This window comes from Embiotoca jacksoni, unplaced genomic scaffold (assembly GCF_022577435.1).
Source record: "Embiotoca jacksoni isolate LCO1_2020_lvr unplaced genomic scaffold, fEmbJac1.0.p SCAF_12, whole genome shotgun sequence".
In the NCBI taxonomy this organism is placed as follows: Eukaryota; Metazoa; Chordata; class Actinopteri; family Embiotocidae; genus Embiotoca; species Embiotoca jacksoni.
The window spans coordinates 7,716,070-7,737,084 of record NW_027185252.1 but is presented as its reverse complement, the minus strand read 5'-3'; the positions used below and the strand labels follow the sequence as shown (position 1 = coordinate 7,737,084).

Sequence of the window (21,015 nt, the reverse complement as noted above, 5' to 3'; positions counted from 1 at the left end):
GCTCTGAATGTGTTCGCCTCCTTCCTCCTCCTATTTCCCTCCTGACACCGTTGATGCAATTACAGCTGGTCAATGATTTTTGTGGTTGTTGGATTATGCTTGATCTGCACTGACAGGATTATATAGTGTAATGTAAACTAGTGCGGGTGAGAGAGTAAAGACTAAAGCCCTAAAACTCATTAACCTTGATGAGACAGACAGTCCCTGTAGGGATGGGCGACAAGAGCCCATGACAGAGTCAGTGACACTTTGTGTTGTCTGTGTGTGTGTGTGTGTGTGTGTGTGTGTGTGTGTGTGTGTGTGTGTGTTTATTTTTCATGCATACGTAGTTTGATTGCCTGAGCACTGGGGATTTCTCGCCGTCTGAACCTTCACTTCTTTCTGTCCAACATCAGTGAGCTCCTTCAAATCACCGGCCAGGTATCCGAGTCATTAAGACAGGCATTAACAGCCTTGTTAAGTGTTAATTATCTGCAGATTCATCATGTGTTAAATGCGGTGCCACGTTCTGCCTTATTAGGCCGAAGAAAGGCTATTAACCACCGGGAAATAATTAATCCACAGCTTTTTGACCTACTTCCTTCGAGTGACGCTGCTTTTCCCACCAGCTGCTTCTTATTTATGTGTGTACCGTATAAGCAGCTATCCTTGCATCTCCGAGTGTGTGTTTGCGTGCAAGGCATTATGTTTGAGTAGCACTACATTTCTCTGTGTGTGTGTGTCACTGTTAGACGGTAGAAGTATTGTTTTCTGGTCTGATAATGAACTCTGCAGGAGTGTGATGAGGAGGCACGGGGAGAGCTGTGGAGCCACAGGTGTGTTAGGTGAGCAGTAGTCCTTTCCCCAGAGCTGCCTCTCTAACAAATGCACACACACACACACACACACACGCACACACACACGCACGCAAAATGAATCCATCCGGTGAGAAGGAGGAACAGAGGCCATATCTTCCACATTATTCCCTTTAAGTACCTTTTATATGAGGTGCTGCTTTTACTAGGAACACTTTAATTGTAACTTATACGGGTACTCAGAGTTGTGAATCTGCAAATGTCTGTTTAGATCTCATTGTGCTGATATTTGTTAATGCTTACACTACTCTGTAAATGTTAATCTGCAAATATGAGCACTGAATAAACTGGATGTAAATGTCCATAATTGAAAACTGTTAGTATTAAGGTCCAGGACGGCTGATTCTTCATTTCTGAAACACCCTTCTTATTTGGTCAACTTTCTTTCTTGCTTTTGGCATTCATCTCCGTTATTAGACAATGACAGTGGAGATGAACAAGGAATGTGGGCAATGACATGCAGTGAAGGCCTGACTGGTTGGGAATCATCTGGAAGACCACGCAACTGAGGGCGTTTTTACCCACGTGGTATACGCCCTAACCACTTGGCTATTGGAGTGCCGCAGCTGGCTGTGTTTTTTTGCATGTCACTTTTGCTACACCCATGTCTGATGTTTGCAAATGTGTGTGTCAATCTGTCCGTAGCCCTCACAGTCTCACACTTTGTATCGCAGTTGGCCTTGCTGCAGCAAAACTTCAATCAGCCCAGCGACGTCACGATTAAAATCACAAGATGCTTCCACTACCTGGTTGTAGGCTGTTTAGGTAATGAGGCGCGTCATGTGAGCCTTTAAGACTGAGGTCAGGGCAAAGGAAAAACTGAAATATAGACAAGTAGCACGCACGCACACACACACACACACACACACACACACACACACACACACACACACACACACACTGGCACTGTAGCAAAAGTCACCAAATGCCTGCGGTGGAAATGAAGAATTATCTTCACAGTCTTCCAATACATTTTTTTTTTATTTGCAGATTCTTTGACACAAAAATATCCCCATAGCACGCCACAACAATGATATTACTAATGGCTGTCATATCATAGAATAATAAATAATCCCTTTATCTCCAAAGTGTTTTATAAAAGAGAGAGTTAATAAGTGGCTCATATATCTGTCATAAAACTCATAAATTCAACAAAAAGCAGTGAAGAGCAGAGCAAACAAGACATAAAACATAAAAGCAAAGCAATAACATGAAGTCAACAGAAAAACAAGTCTATAAAAGTTTCAAGCAGCTATCAATAGATTATAATCAATCTGCTGCTTTAAGCTCTTTTAAAGGGAAAAAAAAAAAAAAAAATCAAAGAGCCACGGTGGTGGCCTGGTTCAGCCGTAGTATAATATTTTTTCCAGTTATTTGTCATATTGTTAAGAATATTGTTAACGAAGAATTACCCTGAAATGTCATTATATTATTTTAGGGCCATACCACCTGCCCCTCCCTTCATTTCGAGTGTGTGACTCAAAAACATTATATAGAGTCGTTTCCAGAGTCACCGAATATTTCCTGCAACTGTTATTCGGCCTGAGCGGTACTGAGAAAACGAATGTGCAAAATTGGTGCCTTTTTAAAGGTCCATCCACATATTTTTTTATAAGGGATCAGTACAATTCATCTAGCGAGTAGACAATCCACTTGAGATGTTAAGCTTGGGAGATACGATGATCCAAATGCTCTACATTATTTTCTCTGCCATCACCAGACTGTCCTCCTCCTGTTTCTCACTGCTCCCCTCCTTTTCTATTTCTTCATCTTTAATTCCTGGAGTGATGAGCTCTTGTCCTGTATTTCACCTGCTGCACACCTCAGTTGTGTGAGTGCGGTTCACCTTCATTTGTGGTAGAGAGGCGCAGAGAAAGAAACCATTACGGAGTCAATTGGCCCGATAAGATTACAGGTTGTATGTCTGTTTTTCAGAGATGTGATAGTAACGACACACAGAGCTCCTTTTTTTTTTTTTTTTTCTTTTAATGAATCCGTTTGTACTTCTCTGATGGGGTAGACTGTTATTCCTTGTGGTGTGTGCGTGTATGCGTGGCTTTATTTATAACAACCAACAAGCAAACAACTAGTATCACATTTATATTCAGATTTGACTAAACTCTTGATTGGTGCATAAAGACTGCGTCATCGCCTTTTCCCAACCGAGCTCCACCCACTCCTCAAACCAGTAAGAAGCACACAGCAAAACAGACAAATACAGAAATCGTATAATATCCAAAACTGTTGTAACTTTTGCAGGAAAGTTTGTGTAAAATCCCTTCACTCGTGTCACGAGCTGGTTGAGAAAGAAATGTTGAGGGCCTTTAAGCTGTCCATTAGTATCAGAAAATACTGAAAACCTGCAGCAGCCATCAATGTGAGCTTCATGATTAACTGTCCAGAATCGAAATTAGCCTCCTGGTGCAGAATTAAAGCAGTTAACTGAAACATTGCGACTTTTACATGCACCTTTTTTTATTTTTATTTTTATTTTTTTAACATGGCTCATATCTGATCAGTTAACAGTACATATGTTAGCATGCTGTCGTTGTGGAGGTCACATACACTGTCCTTGCTTCCCAAAATTGGAGGAGTTAGAGGGACAGACATAGAGTGAGCAGGCTTGGATGTCCTCTCCAGCAGCGCAGATGCCACTAAATAAAATATTTCATAATCCTGCCCAAATCCTCTAATCACCATGACAACAGGCAGCAGGGAGCCAGAGAGTGGTGGTGTGTGGACCCCCCCCCCCTTCTCCTTTTTCTTTTCCCTCTTTTCTTTTTTCTTTTTTTTTGTGAATTTGGGTCCACACTGTCAGAGCTGTCTGTTTTTTTTGTTTTTTGTTTTTTACAATGTTTTCTTATCACCTAAAAATCTGCTTTTGATTTTAAGGAAAGGAAGTTAAGTGGCACTAGAATCAGTCGGTCTTTATATCAGTCAAGTAAGGCCATCAAAATGTATCCTCTGACACGTTTGTAGTTACCAGCAGTTTTTGGCCGCTTTTTGTCCCTGACGGGCCGCCGTATCACAGCTCGGCAACCAGGCAGACACCGAGAAGGAAAGTTGCAAACTCCCGGAGACAAAGTTGAAATTGAATTACTGTTGAAGCTTCTTCAGTCAGAATAAATGTGCAAAGGGCGTTGAGTGCTCGCAACGTCCAGAGACACACTCACGCACACATGGGAGCACACACTGAAGTCCTGCCGGCTCCTGTACGGTGATAGGATAATGGAGGTGATGACCTCATGGGGTGAAAGGACCTGTTGCCTGGTAACAGTGTGGATAACAGCAGAGAGAGGGGGTAGTCATATCACTAGTGCTGTGTGTCCGCGAGTGTGTGTGTGTGTGTGTGTGTGTGTGTGTGTGTGTGTGTGTGTGTGTGTGTGTGTGTGTGTGTGTGTGTGTGTGAGATATTGACCAGTGTTGCCAGGTAAGGGAGATGATGACAGTGGTTTAAAGTAGAGAGCTCCTCAGTCAAGTTTAAGAATATCGATCTCATCAGGTGTGTACGCGCCACTCATCGTACGCACACGCACACACACACACACACACACACGCACGCACGCACGCACGCACACACGCACGCACACCCACCCAGCCGGTGTAAACACTCCCTGCCGTGGGAGATGCATTTCCTACATTTTCCTGCTTCTTCTGCAGCTCACTTGACTGCCTGTGCCAGACATAAATAATTAACTGCCTCCTCTCTCTTTCGCTCTGCAGGTATTCGGCCCCAGATTATGAATGGGCCTATGCACCCGCGCCCCCTGGTGGCGCTGCTGGATGGGCGCGACTGCACCGTGGAGATGCCCATCCTCAAAGATCTGGCCACCGTGGCTTTCTGTGATGCCCAGTCCACACAGGAGATACATGAAAAGGTACAGAATCCAATCGCACATCACCCCGTTTCATCTTGAATTCAAATACAGCAGCTATAATGGTTACTGATAGAAAACCACATGATTTCAATGCACCCATTGCCCTGACCTATATATATATATATATATATATATATATTTGAATTATATCATGCTTCCTCAGATTACTACTCTCGTATACTGTTGTCATCTCTGTCATGATATTATAGATTTAATAATAATGATCATTATTGACCTCACATATCTCTGATAAATAGTCTAAAATGCCGGGTTTATTTATTAGTTTGTTGGTGGAGCTTTTAGTCTACAAAGGAAACTTCAGTCACATAATAATAATTATTTAAAAAGCACATTTCACACAATGCTTTCCGATGGATCAACTCAGGAAACTGCTTGGATTGACTGGAATCAAATCAGAAATCATTATCAAATTAGGTTAAAAGTTTAAATGCAATCAAAGTAAAGAGACACAAACAAAGAAACTGGAAATGTATTTTCACTGTTTCCCCCCTCAGAGAGTCGACACGTCTCGTGCAGTTTGTTTAGACTTTTACATCAAGACACTTATGAAAGACAACAGAACGTTGAACACAAATGTTTCAATAAATGCAAAATGGGTCAAATCACGAGTAGAGGTTATAGGAGTAGTGTTAGTAGTGGCAGAAACACTGTGATACTGACATCCCAAGAACCTGGAATGCGTTTCTTGAAGTGTTTGCTTTCACTTCAGTGCAGAAGAATCACCTCTTTCCTCCTTCTGTGTCTCCTCCTCTGTAACGTTTTAATAATATTTCAGCCCACTGGCTTGTTCCACTCTCCCAGTTCAGCTGTAATGGTTTCATCGCTGACTCTAATCACACTGGGTGCTGAAGTGCTGCTTTGTTAACTAAGGAGGAGGAGGAGGAGGAGGAGGAGGAGGATGGTAATAGAAATGCAGTATAATTGTTCCCAGCCAGAGTGGGTGAAACATTTGTCTTATTTTACTGTCTATACACTGGAACCAGTGAGCAGCAATTTTACAATCCAGGCTGGAGGGTTTGTGTCTTCACGCTCACAGAGGGATTTGGAAGGCTTCCACTTTAAGTCGTATCTACTCAGAGAAAATGCTACCTTGTATTAAAGCTGCAAAAAAAAAACCTCTCTTGTTGCTAATCTACGGTTAAAAAGCAGTCAGATTTACTTTAACGCCAACCATAGGAATCATAGGAATTGAGAGGTTAAATGGAAGAAATGCAAAACAAATACCTGATATTTGATCCTTTTCTTTATGTTACACACACACACACACACACACACACACACACACACACACACACACACACACACACACACACACACAAAGCAAACTGTGTCCAGTAAGATGTTGTGAACACATTCCACACACAGAGGAACCATCTGGGAGTGTAGATGTTGGCAGTGATCCCACAACTGTAACTGCTCTCAGCAGAGGGTACAGATGGGGCACACACACACACACACACACACACGCGCGCGCACACACACACGCACGCACACACGCACACATACATATACACACACTCAAACAAACCTCTCGGCAAGTCGAAGTACTGTTCACACAGAAGTATATAAACAAGCTCACAGGGAGAAACCAAATGCACGCTGCTGTCTCTTTGTATGAACTGCTTGGAAGTGAGCAGATGCTGCGATTTAAGGGATCCATCGCTTAAGGAATCATTTTTAAACTATAGTTCACGTGATGTCAGAGTGCAACTGCGAGCCCGCCGTGAACTGCAGAAATGTTTCTGCTTCTGCTGAGCAAGACATTTATTGGAAAGCACTGACTGATACGGTTCTGTCCTTGGAAAGACAAAGAAGAAAAGATACAAAGCGTGGTGTGCTTTTCAAGTGGTTTTGACTTCGCTGTATCTGTAACCACAGGTTTTATGAAGCGCTGCTATTTTAGTGCAAATAAAACTGGTTAACACTCAACCGAATCTCGCTCACGTAGAATGACTATAACAGTCGGGAGAAAAGGACCTTTCAAGCGAAATGGAGAATTCTTTTTTTTGCTCTTTTGAGCCCTGATTGTTGTCAGAGACAGTGAAGGACAGGGAAGAAAAGAGGGGACAATCAACAACAGTCCTCGGCTGGGATTGAACTGGGAACGCTGCGATTATATAGTACATTTTTTTTTATTGCACTTGTAAACAAAAAAAAAAGTATTACAAACCACAACTCCCAACTTAAGTAACTGTTCTCTGAAGTCCACCGGCCCGTGATCACATCACGAGAGGTGCAAAATACACAGCAGGAATTGATCACATAAGTAATGACTTATGTGATCAATTCCAGGTTTTGGTTCAGCATTCTGAGGACGACCTTAAAAGAATAGTTTGATATTATGTGAGTTTGCTTTTTCACCAATTAGATGACTGATTCCACTTTCATGTCTGTAAGCTGAGTGTGACATCAGAGCCAGCAGATGATTACCTAAGCATCAAGGAATATTGTTTGGCTCATTTTAGAGCTAAAAAAAAAAGAAAAAAAAGCAGCTCACTAATTAACACGCTGCATCGTGAGCAGAGAAATGATTTGATTCGCTCAGCTGAGTTTATTATAACGACCGAAAGCTGAAAAGATGTCTTTTCGCACCTTCCAGACTCACCGCATCATGTCGTCTGTTTAACCCCGCACACAGAGCGAAACGTTAAAGCTTTTTTACGGCTTAACGTGCCGCGTAGTATCCATCACTACTTGACTAGTAGACTCGCACTGCGCTAGCCAGCTCAAACTGCAGCACACTACTTGCAACACAGCCACTAATTAACACAATACAAAACCCATTTGCTCACTTTTTCCACTTCATGTAAAAAAAACTTTGCTGTCAGCTTATATCCCTGTTGCTGAACAGTGTGCAGCGATTCGGTGTCATTTTCCGGCATCGTCTGCAAAGCCAAGCCTGCCGCTGGCTTGCTCCGCTCAAGTAATGAGATTAATGCATGAGGAGAGCTTTAACCTTGAGTTTAGCATCCAGCTCCCGCTACAGTTTGCTCCAATAAAAACGCTCTACGGAAATTCACGGCTATGCTAATCTGGCTCGGTTAGGTTAATTCAGTTAGCGAGGTTGTGAATTTCAACCGGTTGTTGAACAGCCTCGGCTTGCAGCAGCTACTTGTTTATGCTTTCTGGGTTTCTCAGCAGCTGTCAGTCTACTTTATTGTCCTGCCTGCTTCCACTTTAACCTTGTTTGGATACAGTCTGAGTGAATGGATTGTGACAAAAACCAGCTTTGGCAAGCACTCATTATACAGTAAACACACAGACATATTTTAGAGCACACATAAACAGTCATTTGCATTTAGATGAAGAGCGGCGGACATAAACTTGGGTCCGGGAAAATGGGAGCTGATGGAAGCACTCATGTTGGCCGCAACAAGTCGCTCACACATGCTGCTCTGGGGGGAAAAAAACAAAAAAAACAAAAAAAACACTTGAATATGAATGTTGGGATGATAATGATTAAGAACAGTCACGACATTGTGATCATAATATAAATGCAGATGAGGATGTTCCGTCTTCGTCCGTCTCTAACACAGCTAAAGATTGCTGAGGAACTGCTGATGTAATAGGACAGCATGATGATGATGATGATGATGATGTCGTCTCATCCTCGCTGATGTCCCTCAGGTGCTGAATGAGGCCGTAGGGGCCATGATGTACCACACCATCACCCTGACCAGAGAGGACCTGGAGAAGTTCAAGGCCCTGCGCATCATCATCCGCATCGGCAGCGGCTACGACAACATCGACATCAAGGCCGCCGGCGAACTCGGTGAGGCGGAGGGACAGATGCAGACAAAAGAAGAGGAATATTAAAAAGTGAGGTCGTTCGGAAGCAGACGGTGATCATATGCCGAGAATAATTCGCAAGGAGGGTCGTATCTGTCCATATGGGCTCATTCTTTCACCGCGGCGAGCAGGAATAAATCAACAAAAACAGAAATGATGCATTATGGATCAGGATGGTGCACCTTTGGATCGAAGCCAAACCAAACTCTACTCGCTATATTGACTCAACACAAACAACATATGTAACGGGAATTATTAACCGTCAACAGAAGATGTAATGGAGCTGATTGCGCATGCAGAGCAGATGCTCCAACTGATATAAAACTCTTTCTCTGATTCCCATTTGGCTCCTTCGGCATATGTTTGATATGAGGGCAGGATTTAGTGTGATATGCTCATTATTGTGGTCTGCGCTGCTACATTCCAGCACGCCGATATGGATTTGTTTTGGTGGGCATAATTAGCAGTTATAATGATCCTCTTATCCTTCACAGCTCAGTTTTACACACAGTGCAATTTTATTTTGTAGGTCATAAAGAAAGAGAAATTTCCTGACAGTTGTTTTGTCAAATTAAATACTGCAGACAAATCTCTATTAAAAACAGCTACAGCTATCTTTTACAATCAAGTAATATTATTTCTACAGTGTTTTTGTTTTTTTTTAATTGTCAAATGTCTCTCTCTCTCTCTCTCTCCCACCTTATTTTTTTTCCAGGCATCGCAGTGTGTAATATACCTTCAGCGGCTGTAGAGGAAACAGCAGACTCGACGCTTTGTCACATCCTTAACCTGTATCGGCGAAACACCTGGCTGTACCAGGCTCTCCGGGAGGGCACGCGGGTCCAGAGTGTGGAGCAGATCCGGGAGGTGGCGTCGGGGGCGGCCAGGATCCGAGGAGAGACGCTGGGCCTCATCGGATTCGGTGAGAGATCCTGTTTGAGGTTTTACCGCAACAAATACCTGGTTCAAGTCCAGAAAGGTGGGATTCAGAGGGTGCAGAGTTAATGAGCGCTTAAGAGTAACGCGTGACGGTTTTTCGTGCTTCAGACCGAAGTTCATAATTAATGCCCAAGCTAGGCCTGTCACAATCATTGCATGATCACCTGATCACAATCATTTGAGCCTAATCGTCAGCATTTCGCATAATCGGCAGAATCGTTTCCCCTCATCTCCATAGAAACAGCCGCATGGCCGTCGGAGGTTTTACTGACTTTCTTTGAATGACGTCATCTCGTCTTGCCCCCTCCGTCTGCTGCGGTCTGATGATGGAGAATTAGCACCACCAACTGTTTATCTTGAGGCGTTTGACTTCTCACAATCAACCAACAACACGTCGACGAGCATCTATTGACATGAGCGTCGTGGAGTTGGTTGCGAAGCATGCACATTGCTCTTCTTCATACGGTGTATTTATTATCAAACCATGATTAGGCTTGTACGATAATAGCGGCACAAAATGAACAGAAAAAGACAATTAAATTGTGAATCGCAATCATTTGAATGATAATTAATTATCGACAAAACCGTCATGATCATGTTAGTTGTAGTCCAAAGCTGACCTGCTAACAGTTTTGTTTATGAAAAAACAAAACTAAAGCGACAGCTTTTTCAGTCATTAGAAACGGGAACAGTTTCTTTTAAATCTCATGAGATTTATCTCATTTTTAACGACCTGTTCTCAAAATATAAAATTCAACATTTTTGAATTGTAACAAAATTTTTGCAGCCCAGTTCTTTGACACTGGCATCGAGTGGTTGTCTTAATTATCTCTCACTGTGTTTCCAGGTTGTCACGTTTCTTCTAATTCAGTTCATTTAACCCGTACAACGTAGACGTCACGTTGGCAGCTGCGTGAAGCGAGCACAGAAGTGCCTTGACCTAAGTGCTGATGTCAGCTGGCTAACAAGCTCACAATGACTGTAATGTTTAGCAGGTTTATGCTTACGGCATGTTTCCGGTGTCTGTTTAGTGGGTTATAGCGTGCTACCATTTTCTAACTGGCACCAAAACACAAAGTACAGCTGAGGCTGAAAAAAAAAAATACGTCAACGTACGACCAGTTTTCACAGCGGTACATTTAATAGTTGGTCTGTAGTCATTTAAAAGTAAACTATTAGACTTTAGTTCATGTTTTTTGTTTTTTTTAACCCCCGTCCGTCATCTCGTGCCCGCTTCAGGTCGCTCAGGGCAGGCGGTGGCCATGCGGGCCAAGGCGTTCGGGTTCAACGTGATCTTCTACGACCCCTACCTCCAGGACGGCCTGGAGCGCTCGCTGGGAGTCCAGCGGGTCTACACGCTCCAGGACCTGCTCTACCAGAGCGACTGCGTCTCCCTGCACTGCAACCTGAACGAACACAACCACCACCTCATCAACGACTTCACCATCAAACAGGTGTGTGGGATCTTCAGAGCTGAGAAATCATCTTTCCTCCATGAGCTTCAGGTGACAGAGCCGGCGGCTTATCAAAACGTGATGAATGTCTCGATTAGCAGAGGCTGGTTTTTTGTTGTTGTTGTTGTTGTTGTTTTTCTTCCCCATCATCCTTGAGGCTGGTAAGACAGCTTTGCAGATGAGTTAGCCAGCCTCTGGCATATATCAGCTGCCAGCGATCCTGTGTTGGCAACTTTCAATAACAGGCTGTTTAAACAACCAAATACCGAGTGGTGAGATGTTCGTAACAAGAACGTGCAAATAAACACAGGTGTTTTCGGAGAAGCTCTGTGGATTCTGAATAAGAGAGATGTACTTATCCGGGTGAACGGTGGTGGGGACGACGTGTTGCTGCTTGGACTGCGGCGGGCGGGGGGAGGTGCGTTGTCATCAGCCTTCTTCATAGTTTCTTGTCTTGTCATGACTTTCAGGTCAGTGTGACCCGAAACGCTGCCGAAGTGTGTGTGTGTGTGTGCGTGTGTGCGTGTGTGTGTGCGTGTGCAGACAAGAGTGCGATCTCGTGCATGTTTTCCACCCAAAAACTGAGCCAAATAAACCGATTTTTAGGTTGGAAAAAAAACATTAAATGTGTCATAAAAAAAAAAAAAAGAGTAACCAAACAGAACACGGCAATCCGATATTCTTACGTTATGAAATTAGTAAACCTTAAAGCTTTTTTTCGGTAGCTGTAAACATTTTCCCCGGCATTATCCGACACACCGCTTTGTCCAGAGTCCGCGATGTGTTTGTGCGCTGGCACGTTCTGAGCAGCGCACCACACCTATTGTGAAGCTGCCAAAAAAAAAAAAAAAAAAAAAAAAAAGCGGTCAGTGATGAGCCAAAGAATGCTGCTGACCGGCCAAGTCCCTGCTGCCGGCCGAGCCGGGTGCCGCCAGGCCGAGGCGTGCAAAGTTAACCCGGCCCGGGTGAATCGGCAGCCGGAGCTAACCACTTCATTCGCTTCAGCCTCCGGATATATTTACACATTCAGGGGGACCTCGCCAGTCCTCACTGCGTAACTGTGTGAGCAAGTTTTTTTTTGTTTCCCTATCAAGACCAATACGATAAAAGAGTCACTGAAAATGTGATTGCACGTGGTCTTCGTCTTTTCCTGATCGCTGCTGCCACCGGGAGGACATAAAGTGCACTGCAGTACCTCAGAACTGTTTTCACCGTCTTTGGAAAACTAAAATCGAGTTAAATACAATTTGTAACTGTTTATTTGCGTTGTAATGTACATTGTAGTTTCTTAAATACAGTAAAAATTTAAAAAAAAAAGAGCCTCTGTGAAGCGACTGGAAGGGATTAGTGTGATCTAAATGTTGTTTGAAATTCAGTTTTTTAGTGGTGGGTTTTTTTTAATTTGCTTTGCTGTTGTTTGTTTGTTGTTGTTTTTTTTTTCAAGGCTTCCAAAGCAGGTGCGCCATCGCACAGCCACACATGTTGTTATGTTGAATTCAAAAATGATTTCCGTGTGTGTGTGTGTGTGTGTGTGTGCGCAGATGCGTCAAGGTGCTTTCCTGGTCAACTCTGCACGAGGAGGTCTGGTGGATGAGAAAGCTTTGGCTCAGGCCCTGAAAGAAGGCAGGATACGGGGCGCCGCATTGGACGTCCACGAGACAGAGCCTTTCAGGTGCCTTCGTTTCACTTTGTTTATTATTGAGTTCACTGTTTAACCCTAACCCTAACCTGAGAAAGTAAAAATAAATAGATGGTTAAATCCCTGTTATATCAACAGAATCCGAAGAAGCCGGTGTCGGTTTTCTTCCTCCGGTATCTCCCACTCACTCTTTCTTTTCTTGTTTTGGTTTTTTTTTTTTTGCTGCAGTTTTTCCCAAGGTCCTCTGAAAGACGCCCCCAACTTGATCTGCACGCCTCACACCGCCTGGTACAGCGAGCAGGCGTCGCTGGAGATGAGGGAGGCCGCTGCCACGGAAATCCGCAGGGCCATCACCGGTACGGAGATATCTTTCAAAAGCAAACGCTTTCCCACGCTCGCAGGTTCTGATCACCCACCTCACCAAAATTCGATCTTACCCCGTCGCAGGCCGTATACCTGACAGCCTCCGAAACTGCGTCAACAAAGAATTCTTTGTTACCACGGCACCCTGGGGAATGATGGAGCAGCAGCAGCAGCCTCAAGTTCACCCTGAGCTCAATGGTGCCGCCTACAGGTAGGAGGTGGATTTATTTGAACTCGGCAGAGATCACTTGTGTCGTCTGAACACCCGCGGTAGTGAGCCTTAGCACATGGGGGAGGAGAAGTCTAAGTATACATGTGTATGTTTGTAACAATTCTGATTGTTTGTTTGTTTGTTTGTTTTTTTCTCCCTGTGTTTATAAGGCTGGGTCCTAGTTTTTGTGGCGTATTTATACATAATTTATAATTTGGCCCAAATGAGTTTATCCCATGTTAAGTTTAGGCTCTTCGTTTCTCGGTCTCTATATTGTCTCAACCAGACTGAACTGCTTCTCTCACACAGCCGAGTGAACCAAACCATGGTACAGGCCATAGCAACGGGGGGAATGCAGGACAAATTATATACCTAATTCTCAAGCAGGTAAATGAATACTACCACAGCTGGCCAGCGGGGCCGGGGCAAATGAATAACATCATTAATATTAAAAAAAAAAAAAAAAATCCCATTGAAATCTGTAGCCCTTCTTCTGCTTCACACTCTTAACTTACATGTCCTGTAACTGTACCCACTCTACCCAGCATCTCATCAGTCCCCCCCCCCTCCCCCCCACCCTCCCCTCCCCCCCCCCACCCCCACCCTGAAATAGAGACACACCACACAAGGACCACTGTCATAAAGAAGGCGGTCGTACTTTTGCAGTCACACGATGGATATGGAGAGTGGAATAAATTGCCATTACATCAGCATTTTACGGGTAAAGATGGAAAGCAGGAAGGTTTTAGCGGAGGAGGAGGAGGAGGAGGAGGACGAGGACGTGGAGTTATGTCACCGTGGAGAAGAGAGACAGACACAGACAGCGATTTGGTGGAGACTGGGATGAGGGCCAGTTTATTATGGAACGTCTACTATTACCAAACATTTGTAAAAAAAAAAAAAAAAACCCTAGCAACAAAGCACCGGGGATATTAAAAGTTTTTTTATGTGCAATAAGAGTCCCACCCCCACCACCCCCACCCCCACCACACACACACACACTTTCCCTTCTTTCCCTTCCTGTAATAAAGGACCACTTCACCCAAACTACAAAAAAAAAAAATATACATTTTCTCGTTTACTGGGGACACTTTATCTGATTCATTGTTTTAATGTGCAGGCCTGACATCTCAGAGGAGAGTCTCCTAAAACCAGAGAAAATACAACCAAAACTATCCGTAGAGGGTGTTTTTGTTTCATTTTATTTTCTGCAGATTGGGTGAACGACCCTTTTAAATCCTCGCCCACGCCAGATCACGACCCCTAACATCCTTATTTATTGCCTCCGCGCTGCAGCGCTGCGTGCCGTATTTGACTTTGCACCATTTCTTGATGTTCTGTTTCAAAGAGGTGATGTTGCTCAGTTAGTCCATCAAATGGAAGATTCGAATCAATCGACACGAGTATACGTAACAATTTCAAATGATTTTCTTCAATATTTCCTTCCCCTTACTTTTAATTTGCGGCCATTTAAAAAAAAAAAAAAAAAAAATCCCATTTCCACAGAGCCCCCGAGTGGTCACGGCAGGAATCTTTCCGAGGACTACTTTTGCGTTGATATGTTTTGTGTTACCTCGCAAATAGCTGTGATGCTCTTGCCAGTTAAAGGAAGGAAAGATGATGTGCTCTTTCATTTCAGAAGGCCAATGTCTGGCAGTATTCAGCTTCCGGCTGTCAGCACAGCTGCTGCTGCTCTGCCTGCTGTGACAGGTGAAGCTGTGACTGGCTTTTTGTTCAAGACTTTAGGTGCTGCTGTGGTTCAGTCTGTAGTGTCGTGGGGGTTTTTTTTTTTGTTTTTGTTTTTTCTAGCCGAAGGCGGCGCTTCTACGACGGCGCGCGTTACCGCCATTTAAAAAAAAAAAAAAAAAAAAAAACGAACGCGTCTCAGCCGCAGTGACGGCTGCGCTCTGCACTCTCAAAAAGTGTCGGTGAAGGTGATGCAAAACCGAGAATGATAACCGGTCCCCGATGAAACGAACGGCGTCCCCCGAGATGGCTGTAGTTTACCGCTTTCTTTTGAAGAGACCTCTGGATCTCGAGAATTGATCTTAGTTTTACTTTCAACGAATATGTAACCGCGCCTGTCGAATGTAGCGCGACACCGGTGCAAAGTCAAAATTGAGTGAGTTCGATCCACACCCGGGTTGTTGCATTGGGAGCGTGTCTATAAAAAAAAAAAAATGGACGTAGTTCCCCAGGTCTTGGTAAAATAAGGCCCGACGCAGGAGTTCATTAAACTGCAATACCACCGAGGGCTGCTGGGAGTTAGCTCCAGAAAGCCTCCGACTCCACAGACTCCCCATTCAACTTCTCTCAGGAAATACAAAATCAATAAAGTCCCCCCCCCCCCCCCCCCCCACCCCCACCCGAGTCAATATGGTGTCGATCGATAAAAGCCCCTCCCTCTTATCAGAAGGATATGGGTGGCCCACTTAAACATAATCCCGTCATTAATTCGACGTCCGGCCTCAAATTGGCAGGCGTTTTTGGGAGCGCGTCTGTTTGATTGACAGGCCCGCGGTGCAGTCAGGACTCCGCCGGAAGGCGGGCGGGACGTAGCGTTCCCCCCCCCCGTGTTCCCAATCCGATTGTAGCCGGCAAATACGGCCGCTTCCGGCTGCAAAAAAAAAAAAAAAAAAAAAAGCGAGATGGTGACGGGACGTAATCTGAACTCGAGGCTTCAGAACGGGCAGTTCACAAACCCAGCGGGTGACGTCGCCGGTGGGTGCAGCCGAGTGGAAATAGACGTATATTGAGGAAAAGTATGACCGTGACCCCTCGGAGGCTCCGTACATTTCACGCAGTAGTGATCAAGAAGCGGCAAGTAGTGGCATTTAACTTTGTAGGAGGGGACAAAAAAAAAAAAAATTAAAAAAAAAGTGTAACTGAGCAGCAGCAGACTTTTTTTTTCCAGGATTTGTGTCACTTTGATAAATGTTTTACATTTAAGTAAGTTATCCCCCCCCCCCCCCCCCCCCTGTCGCGCCACGTTGATCACCTTTCTGTCCATTCCAGATTCCCTCCTGGCGTGGTGGGCGTTGCCCCCGGTGGGATTCCTGGACCTATGGAGGGGTTGGTGCCCGGGGGAGTACCCATCGCCCACACCCTGCCCCCCGGTACCCATCCGTCACAGGCCACCTCCCCCGACCAACCCTCCAAACACGGCGACCCCATGAGAGAGCACGTGACTGAGCCGTAGGACTGCTGCTGTAGCCGAGCGGGGGGTTGGGGGGGGGGGGGGGGAGGAGGGATCAAAATCCATGTAAACTTTTAAAAAAAACAACAACAACAACAACAACAACAACAACCCAGCGACCTACCAACTCAACCATCCCAACTGTACGCTTTGACTTCAGCCGTCCGAACCTACCAGCAGACTTGACTGCCTGCCGGGCAGCGTTTCACACTTTTATTTTTTTTTTTTTTTTTTTTTTTCTTTTTGTATGAAACCACCGAGCCCGCGCGAGGACGGTGGACGTTAACGCGCACACGAGCCGCCACGCGGGAGATGGGACTGACCGTCGGAGTCATACGCCGAAGAGCTGAAATCTCTCGTCCCTCCATATCTGTTTTTTTTTTTTTTTTTTTTTTTTTTGGTTCTTTGGTTAAGCGATTCTTTTGTTTTTTATCTTAACTTTTGAGTTTTATTTTTTTTATTTTTTTTAGAGAGAGATTCCACCTCGACTCGTGGGACACGTTGACAGTAACCACGTGCGGGATGGAAATCTGAGCCGGGCTCCCCGGGCATGAAGGAAGAGCTCGATAGGACGACCCCCCCTCGCGCCTCCTTTCGCCCCCTCAGTTTCACCCGTTTCAGCGCAAACAATGTCTTTGTGTTATTTTATTTTATTATTATTTTTTTTTTTTTTTTAAACTTTCTTCCGTTTATCCTATATTCTGTGTTTCTGTCGCAAGTGAATATTTGTTGGGTTTTTTTCTTTTCTTCTTCGGTGCGTGAAAACGAATGAATTTACAGTTAGTCACACGTTTAAGCAGACAAGAAAAAGTCACCTGATGACGACAGCGGCGTCCGGCGTCGCCGTCATAATTCTGGACTCCCCCGCCTTTGCTCTTTTCTGATCGCTGAGCCCGGTCGGCCCCCCTGGATGTAGAGGCGAGCTGCGGGGGCCGTACGTGTCGAAGGATATTTTTTTTTGGCTTCTGAGGCAAACCAAAAAAAAAAAAAAATAAATAAAAAGAAAAAAGGAGAAAAAAAGAAAAAACAGGCTGCCATCCATGGTTAAATATTGTACGTTGAGTGTGTCACCTCAATTGCATATTGCTGTTGTAACTTCCAGCTCTGCTGAACCGAGGTACCTACGATATTTTGGTTATCGTCGTGAACAGTGCTCCAAATATTGTCTGTTCGCATCCAAAGGACCGAGAGAGAGAAAAATTGCGGCGAAAAAGCCGGGCCGGGTGTGAAAGCGGTTGGGGAAAAAAACAAAAAGAAACAAACAAACAACAAACAAAAAAAAAGTGTAAATCTCTACGACTCAGGAAAAAAAAAAAAAAAAAAAAATATCAACCTTCGAATCTGTCTAAATCTGAACAGAGGAAAAACGACGACTCTGGATTACTGCTTTTCACATCTCCACGTCTTTCTCCATTGTGGTATTTTTTTAAATTTTTTTTTTTTTTATATATATATATATATATATATCAAATGTACATTTTTTTGTGTTTTTTGTTTTTTTTGATGTTCAAGGTTTTCACTCCTGTTAGATTTGTATTTGCCTTGTTAAATGTTCATATAACCGTAGTCTTCTGTGACCGACCCTGCCCTCTCCTCCTTATAGTTTCTTCTTCTTTGTTTTTCTGCTCCCTGTGAAAGCCGGCTGCGGCTCTCTCCAGGGCGCCCCCCCCCCCCCTTCCTCGCCCCCCCCCCCCTCCCATCCCTCCCTTTCCGGCTGGCGGCGGCCGCGTCCATCCCTTTTAAGCCCCACGACGTTAGCGAGAGACAGCTGCTAGCAGGTTGTTTGGTTTTTAGTGTGAGTATTTGTATTTGTTTCTTGTACAAGGTGAACATATAGCATACAGTGCAGCTGGAACCAATAAATAAAACTTACTGTCCTGATTGATGATTGGCTCTGCGGAACATTTTCTTTTTTTTCTTGGGACGCTTGTTACAGGATATTTTTTTATTTTTTTTATTTTTTAAATGCTTAAAATCCTCTAAACCAGAGGGGTTTTCGACATCTGTCACTGTGCAAGAGATGGAAGTGATTTTGAATTATTTATGGTTTAAATTTAAAATTTCTGAACTTTGACGAATTGCAGTTAAAAATTTGAATCTGAATTCAACAATTTAATAATCATTAACAATTTAACAATTTCATTTCGCGATAACTGCACTAAAACTGAACCGAGACCATTTGTTACGGAACGTACTGAAACGTTATTCGGGAAACGTTCGGAGACTTTTTGTGAGGGAAAAGTTCCAAGAATGTTCTGGGGATGTTTCCTTTGGGAAATGTTCCGGCAACAGTCTGTGGAAACCGTTCTGGGAATATTTGTTGGGGAACATTCTGGCAACGTTCTTCGGGAAACATTCTTGGGAACGTTACAGAAACTTTTGCAAATGTTTGGGAATGGAAGCTTTTGTTTTGGGATCGTTCTGGGAATGTTCTTAGTCAAACATCCTGACAATGTTAGGGAACGTTCCGGGAACCTCGGTTAGGGATTGTTCTCTCGAAAAAAAAATGTGTAGAACGTTTGTTAGGGAATGTTGTGGAAATTATTCTTTTTGGAAACGTTCTTAGAACTTTTCTTTGGGAAATATTCCAGGGACGTTTCTTGAGGAAAATTGTGGAATTGTGGATTCTTTTGGAAACGTGCTGGAAACGTTCCAAGGGATCCGGAAACTTTAGCTAGGGATTTTCCTGGAACATTTGTTAGTGACGGTTCCGGGAACGTTTCTTCTGGGACGTTCTGGAAACATTCTTTTGGAAACATTCTGGGAATGTCCTGAGGGAAACTTTGTGGGTACTTTTGTACGTTTTTTTTTATGGAATGTTCCAGGAACATTTCTTTGGGAGTTTTCTGGAAAAAAAAAAAAAAAAATTGGGAAACCTTCTGGCAGCGTTCTTTGAGAAGCGTTTCGGGAACATTTTTGAGGGAAATATTTTGAGAATGTTCCAGAAACGTTTGCGAACATTTGGAAATGGAAATGTTTGTTTGGGAACGTCCCATGAACTATAGTTAGGGATTGTTGTGTTGGAAATGTTCCAAGAACGTTTCTTAGGGAATATTCTGGAAAAATTATTTTGCAAACATTCTGGGAATGTTTGGGAATGCAAAAAACATTTGATTCCGGGGACATTTGTATTTTTGGAAATGCTCTGGGAACGTTCTTAGGGAAATGTTAAAGGAATGTTTGTGAACATTTGTGAATGAAAAAGTTTGTTCGGGAATGTTCTAGGAACTTTAGTTGGAGATCGTTCTGTTGGAAACATTTCAAGAACATTCTGTGTTCTGGCACTCTGGCAGCATTCTTTGAGAAACACTCCCGGAACATTCTTTGGGGAATGTTCTGGGACTGTTTTTTGGGAAACATTCTGAAAGTGTTTGTAAGAAAACAGTGAAAACTGTCTTTGGGAAATGTTGTGGGAATGTTCCTAAGAAAAACATTACAGGAACGTTATGGGAATGTTTTTTTAGGCAATGTTTTGGAAACATTTAGTTGAAAACATTCCAAAAATGTTTGTAAAGGATCATTCTGTCAGAAATGTTCTAGGAACATTTGGTAGGAAGCTTTCTGGAAAAATTATTTTAGAATCGTTCTGGTGGTTTCTTAGGGAATGATCCAAAAAAAAGTTTTTTAGGGATTTTTCTGCCACAACTGTTCCTTGAACATTTGTTCAAAAGCGTTCCAGAAACCTATGTTAGGGAACATTCCGGAAATGTTTGGAAGCGTTCTGGAAAAATTGTTTTGGAAACTCGCTGGGAGTTTCTTAGGGAATGTTCTGAAAACTTTTTTTTCAGGATCATTCCGTCAGAAATGTTCTAGGAACATTTGTTAGGAAGCGTTCTGGAAAAAAAAAAATTGTTTTGGAAATGTTCTGGGAGTTTTCTAAAATATTTGTTAGGGATCGAGAATAATTTGTTGTAAGCACAGACAAGTAAAGATTGCCAAACACCTTTTTTCATGTTACATCCGAGACCTGATGGAAGTCCTATCTGAAAAGGTTCACCGTATGCTGAGGAGATGCAGAGCATTCACGTCCCCAGAGCCACAGACCTCCCAAGGAAGACGCCATCGCCGGTTATGTCCCACTTCAGTCGAGCAGTGGTCTAGATCCAACGTAGTCGCCTGCAGCGTCAGCAACCTCTCACCGTATCCTCGGGACAACACGCGAGGGAATGAACACCCTCACTGTCCTGACCAGACCCCCCCCGCGGCACCAGCTGACAAAACTTTTGTAAGCCGGGTGCCTCAAACACCTGGGGGGTGAAAATGACAGCCGATGTATTTTTTATTGTCAGAGCTCTAAGGATGCAAAGAGAACCCATGTTCATTACATCTAAATGTATAAAAGAAACACATGTTGACACTGTATTTATCGTGTAATAAATTGTCTGCTATTGATTGAAATGTCTCAATTGTTTTTACATGTGATATGAATTTTAATTATATTACAAACTAGTGGTGTACAAAATGTGAAAAAGCATCATACTATAGTCTGACTTTTTTTTTATAATTGCTATACTAGCACAGGCGCAGTGGTACAGTAGTTAGTGTCTGCTACCTCAGTGAGAAAGTCATGGGTTCAATTCCAGCTTGAGGTATGTATACAGCACAAAAAAAAAATACATGAAATAAAACAAACATAAGGTATGTCTTCCAAAATATCATACTATAGTGTAA

General features: G+C 43.5%; 1 protein-coding gene across 6 annotated transcripts in view; it reads left to right on the top strand.

Moving 5' to 3' along the window:
* LOC138195268 (C-terminal-binding protein 2-like) overlaps window positions 1-20,736 on the top strand; it is a 69,954-nt gene extending 49,218 nt beyond the window's left edge. For 4 of the 6 annotated variants that reach the window (XM_069144537.1, XM_069144538.1, XM_069144535.1 and 1 more), the window contains 8 exons: window positions 4,578-4,732; window positions 8,381-8,525; window positions 9,258-9,464; window positions 10,721-10,935; window positions 12,477-12,607; window positions 12,803-12,930; window positions 13,022-13,148; window positions 16,164-20,736. In XM_069144537.1, coding sequence (XP_069000638.1) covers window positions 4,578-4,732; window positions 8,381-8,525; window positions 9,258-9,464; window positions 10,721-10,935; window positions 12,477-12,607; window positions 12,803-12,930; window positions 13,022-13,148; window positions 16,164-16,347 — 1,292 coding nt within the window. In that variant the 3' untranslated portion in view covers window positions 16,348-20,736. Of the gene's footprint in view, window positions 1-4,577; window positions 4,733-8,380; window positions 8,526-9,257; window positions 9,465-10,720; window positions 10,936-12,476; window positions 12,608-12,802; window positions 12,931-13,021; window positions 13,149-13,457; window positions 16,133-16,163 lie in introns of those variants that run through there. The other 2 variants (XM_069144536.1, XM_069144540.1) reach the window with 2 other exon arrangements.
* The last annotated feature ends 279 nt before the right edge of the window (window positions 20,737-21,015 follow it).